The 5,544-nt window shown below is 37.9% G+C and overlaps 1 protein-coding gene across 1 annotated transcript; it reads left to right on the top strand.

Moving 5' to 3' along the window:
- Nucleotides 1-9: 9 nt before the first annotated feature.
- Nucleotides 10-2,151, top strand: LOC118240474 (TOG array regulator of axonemal microtubules protein 1-like). The gene is made up of 5 exons (XM_035521138.1): nt 10-231; nt 614-772; nt 1,099-1,225; nt 1,696-1,766; nt 2,004-2,151. The coding sequence occupies exons 1-5, from the start codon at nt 74-76 to the stop codon at nt 2,149-2,151; spliced, it is 663 nt and encodes a 220-aa protein (XP_035377031.1). The 5' UTR covers nt 10-73.
- The last annotated feature ends 3,393 nt before the right edge of the window (nt 2,152-5,544 follow it).

Below are 5,544 nucleotides of genomic sequence, written 5' to 3'. Positions count from 1 at the left end.
GAACTTACGCTCTGGAGTGTCGCGCGTGGCGCTGGTGACCTTGGGAGAGTTGTACTCTGGTCTGCAGAAAGGTATGGACCAGGAGATGGAAGCTACTGCCAAGGTCCTCCTCCACAAAGCAGGAGAGTCCAATGCTTTTATTAGGCAGGATGTGGACACAGCCCTGGACTGCATGGTGCAGAACTGCACCCCCACCCGAAGCATGAATGCTCTTCTCGCTGGAGGACTCAGGTCAGTTAACTTGCAGCTAGCTTTCAGCTATAGCTTTCATCTAGCTGCAGCAGTCAAGAGGCCAACAAATGAGAGCGCTTTGGCTGCTGTTTGCTATTATTTTCACTTATCCTTTGGTGTTTCGAAATGTTTTTTGGCATTGGACAGTATTTTTGTTGATTTATCCTCTTAAAGATTTTTTTTAAAGCCATCAAATAGAATAGGATAATTTGATTATGCCTTTAGTTCATAGATAAGTGTATTAAGTTACTTTAAAGATGAAAGAGTTAAACATTGCACTGTATACATTGACTAGATTACTACATATTTGTTATTATGTCATTCATTTTTGAGTGCCTTTAAATATTTCCTTCTCTTTTCTCGTTTGTGTTCTCCTCAAAAGTCATTTGAATGCTGCAGTAAGAAAGTGCACTTCTCAGCATTTGGCTACTTTGATAGAAAAGATTGGCGCTGACCGCTTATTGTCTGGGACAAAAGGTGTGACTAATCGAATTCTACCTGCAGTCTCCAAATTGGCGCAAGACTCTTCCCAAGAAACCAGGTTGGTACCAGGATCAGATGGAAAACTATCAAAGCTTTTCACATGCCCAGATAGTAATCTTTTGGTTTATTCTTTTAGTCTCCTAACTATGACACTCTGAAGTCAGCAAATGCAGCTAAATTGTAGAGTAATAGAAGTTTTTTAGACACAGAGTGTCTTGGCAACTGGAATTGTGTCCTGGTAAAATAAATATACTAATAAATATTGGACTCTGCTTAATTGTAGTAAATGTAGTAGACTGGTACAATTTGTTGGTGTGCTGTGAGTCACCCTTAAGTTCCTCCCTCATGGTTCTCTCATGGGAACGGGGCTGTTATTTGTCTCAGGTACTTTGGTCGCCGCATGCTACTGTTCCTGTCGTCTCATCACGACTTTGATAAGATGGTGGAAAAGTACATCCCTACCAAAGACCTGCCCACCATCAGGGCCACTGTCCTCACTCTGAAATCCAAGGTGACAATTCAGCACATATATTTGTATATATGATTAGGATTTTTAATTCCATTCAGCCACTATGCTGTAAGCTTACTGACTAAACAAAGCTTATTCACTAAACTTATTCACAGTATTAGTGAAACCCACCTCAGAGCTGACAAGGTAGACAAATGTTTTAAACAAATACTAAAGTACAGAGCAGTGCAAGGCACCACACTTGTACACAGCAGTATGTATATACAGCAAAATATATTAAGCCAAAATCATATATTAAAGATGTCAGTGTACAAAAAGATGAGGCAATACAGTTGTCTCCTAGTAAATAGTTTGTGATCTCCCATTATAATAGTTCAAATATTGTATTTACAGTAAGGTATAGATATTGCACAGTGCAGTCCCAGACCCAGTAGTTAGAAACAAAGTATGAAAGAACATTTGGTCTTCATTATCTGGAGAGTCATCACCCAGTGATGCTGATGTGGATTTAGGTCCCGGGTGAGAAGCCTCAGGATACCCCTTCAGCTCGAGGCAGGCGCTATATCCCTTGCGGTGGAATGAGGTATGCCTCCTCTATAAACCGTCAACCTCAGATTGTCAGCAGGTGAATTTTTAAACAATCAAAGCAAAAAACATGAGTTCCTATTGAAACTGCTTTAATCTTTCTACTTTTTGATGGTGATTATGTTGTTGTTATTGTTGTTGTTGTTGTTGTTTTAAATTTATTGTAACCACATTAAATTTCTTTTTATTACAATAAACCAATCCTTACATTTTCTCTCTTGTTGTGTGTGTTCAGCAAAGATGCCAGCAAAGCACAGGTCCACAGCATTGCAGACAAGACCAAGTACATCAAACAGCTTAAATACACAGACAGGACAAGGTCCAGGTGTGGGATCCTCCCAACTGTACGTGGCGGGCCAAACCACATGACTCGCGGGAGATGAGCGTTCTGTGACACTTATTTGCCAAGGTGCTATTTAAACAGACTGTGAGCACACAAGGGGTCACTGACTTATGGCATGAAGCTGAACTCAGAATCAGAACAGAATGACCTCAGCAGCACTCTAGGAAGCCAATCTGATATATTCAACACTTGCTGTCTGCAGAGATGCTGAGAAGTGCTTTGCCAATTCTGTTTGATGTGTTATGAGTGCTTAGAGTTATGATGCCCACAAGCTGCTGTCATTTGAGGTGCATTAGTGCTGGAGGACAGGTGGAGTTTAGCAAGTAAATATGGTTGTAGCCATATTATCAACAAGGATAATGGAGTTGAGCCTGTGCAGACTTTGCTAAGATGTTGTGTATACATTTGGCTGTCAGCTGGGCCATGCACTGGACTGACCAAGTATTTTTTCTTTAACTGGAATAAAAAAATGTAAATGTTTTCAAGAATAACACGCTTCATGTGATGTTTTATGGTTTATTGTTTAAAAAATTAATGATATAGAAGTCTATTTTGGTCATGACATCAGTAATGGTAAAAAATTAAATACTGGAATTAATTAAAAAAATTAAATACATGGAACAGGATAATCACAACATGATTATACAACAAATTTAATTTATATATCCAAAATGTATTAATTTTATGAGATACAATCTAGTAGTTCCTTTCTGTGATATGAAAAATATTTTGTAAAAGGGTGCTATCTGTTGTAGTTACTGATTCTTATTTTCACTTCTTATATATATATTCCTGTTAGATCATATAGAAAATTGGTCATTGTTAGTATGGCATACTCCCTTGTGTAACCCTTTTCTTTGACACGCCACCCAGCACAATATCCTTAGATTCAGCCTTAACCTTTAGGTCCTTATATGTATTGACACCCACAGTATAAGCTGTGCAATGACTGATAAATTATTTTTGCTTTATACACACTACTCCAGTGTGACATTTATTTCTGTGTTCCTTTCAATAAAAAATAATCACATCATTGTGGTACAAAGTTTCTTCAACAAAATTCCCTTGCTAAACAAGAGAATTCATTCTAAAAATGTGGATGTTGGCAGCTGTCCCTAAACATTGTCAATTCACATCAGAGTGTAACTGGCAAACTGTCAAGACTACTGCAGCTACACATTCTTCTGTTTGAAAATGTGTGAAGATGATCACTGTAGATCATTGAGGCACCTCTATCACTGCAGATCAAACTGCCACTGATTTTACCCCTGATTTCCACTACCTGAATGCACAGACTTTCATTCTTAAAAGGAATGAACTGAAATAAAATGCTATTTGAAAATAATTATTGCTCATACTCTGGGGAGCTCAGATTAGATTTTAGGACATTCTCATTTACAAACAGTCTATCTATTTTTCTATTTTTATTTTTCACTATCTCAGGAAATTGCCTATGTTTATAAATGCTTACAGCTGATGTCTGTCATGAACTGAAACAAAAAAGGGGTCAATCTGACATTTTAGAACTTGAAAGTTGTACAATGGATAAGATAATGTTGTCTTGACATCATGCTCAGAACAAAGAAACAGTAACCTCCCCAAGAAGCAAGAAACCTCCAGCATACACTTCCAAAAAGGCTCAGTAACTGGCAAAAGTGGCACAGTGACTTCTGTTGAGCTGTAACTCACAACCGCAAGGGCCTCTGTGAATTATGACTGCAATCTGAAGCATTAGTGCCTTTAATCTCATGAAAAAGCCTTAGCAGCACGCAGCCCATTGTCTGAAATAAGATAACCCAGCGCAACCTGGTTTTATGTGATAAAGGAGCCCTGACAAACAGAAACACAAGGTGTTACCTTTTTTGGCACATGTATGAAAAGCATGTGCAACGCACAATTATAAGTCAAGGTGAATCCCTGTGTAAAAGGACTGGGAAAAGTGAAATATATACTGGAGAGTGTGATGAATAATTAGGATCTTCTGAGTCTACCATATGGCACTTCTATTAACACTTATAATCATATCCATATTCTGCTATACAGTATCCATACGATGAGGGGTGGTGCCTGTGGTAGATTATGTTATATAGTTGTGCCTATAGTATTTGATTTGCTCCCCTGATAAGCCTTGTAATCCTGGAAATCCCTGCATTGTCATTTTAGTCACTCACTGGGAAGAGGCTGAGTTTTGTTAGAAGTTACAAGAGGTGGGTGTGGATTGTTTTACTTAGCCTTTATTGTTCTGCCAGTTCTGCCAGAGATTAAATCAAACAATATCACATGTGATATTGCTTTTATACAACAGTTCCACAAGTGCCATTTATTAGTTAACACTAATAATCTACAATATGTTATGATTTGTTTGTTTATTTACTAATTTATTTGGTTCTGTCAACACAAATAGCTCCGCAAATGGACTGGTACTGAACTGTCACCAAACAACACAAACATTTTCCCATAGGTTGCTACTTTGTGGAGGTTTATGTTACCACAGGCCGGCTACTTTTATAATGTACATTTATCTGCATGTTCCCATTTATTGTGCAAACAGAAAAATATGACAAATCATTTGATGACGTGACTCTGATGAGATAACAGCAAATGTTACAATCTAAGATAGATAACAATTGTAATTAAGGGTTAATAAAATGCACTTGTAAAGCAGAGTACCATTATACTCTATATCAGCACTCATGAAATCTCTATCGTCTAATCAAAGAACTAACTGTTCTATAATAAACAATATCATTGGATTTTAATGTTGAGCTGAGTTTTGGTCTGTCTTGTTCTTGTTACTTTTACTTAATTTTCACAATAATACACACAACCATTTACATGGAACTCCAATTTCATTGTGCCAACCCTTCCGTTTTTGCACAATAAAAGATGTCTAAAAATGACCGCAACACACATTCCAAAGTCATAAAAAATATGTGATTGCGCTGGAAGTGACAGAGTGTACCTGGAGTCTCATTCAACCTCTTTCTTGATATTCTGCTGGAGATGCTTCCGAATTGACCTGTAAGAGGATAGAAACTGTCTGGGGGTTTATGAAACAGCCAGTGATAGAATGCATGTGTACATGTGTTTTGTATGAGAGAGAGATCGCAAGAGAGAGATGTAGAGAGATCTGGCTGCTTGCCCAGATTTTGTATATATAGCCTTAATGTTTAGCAGACACATTTAGGCCAAGATTTGCCACAACATGACAACAAATATGCCATGACAAGATTGGTTCATTTAGGCCAAGGCTAAATCTGATCCTGGCATTTCATCAGCATTTCTCCTGTGATATTTTATAGTGACACTTAATAAGGCTTGTAGAAATACAACCACCCAGAACCTTCAACTTCCCAAGAATCATTTTATATAATGTGAATGGTTAGTGGCTTTCATGGCTATGCAGAGACAATGGAAAGACCGTAGGTCCACC

This window comes from Electrophorus electricus, chromosome 21 (assembly GCF_013358815.1).
Source record: "Electrophorus electricus isolate fEleEle1 chromosome 21, fEleEle1.pri, whole genome shotgun sequence".
Taxonomy (NCBI): domain Eukaryota; kingdom Metazoa; phylum Chordata; class Actinopteri; order Gymnotiformes; family Gymnotidae; genus Electrophorus; species Electrophorus electricus.
The sequence above is the reverse complement of the archived record's forward strand: the minus strand, read 5'-3'. Positions and strand labels throughout refer to the sequence as shown.

Coding starts and splice junctions, on each gene's coding strand:
- LOC118240474 (XM_035521138.1), top strand. CDS start 74: ATGGACCAGGAGATGGAAGCTACTGCCAAGGTCCTCCTCCACAAAGCA. Junction 232..613: donor CTTCTCGCTGGAGGACTCAG/GTCAGTTAACTT, acceptor TCTCCTCAAAAG/TCATTTGAATGCTGCAGTAA. Junction 1,226..1,695: donor TCCTCACTCTGAAATCCAAG/GTGACAATTCAG, acceptor ATGTGGATTTAG/GTCCCGGGTGAGAAGCCTCA.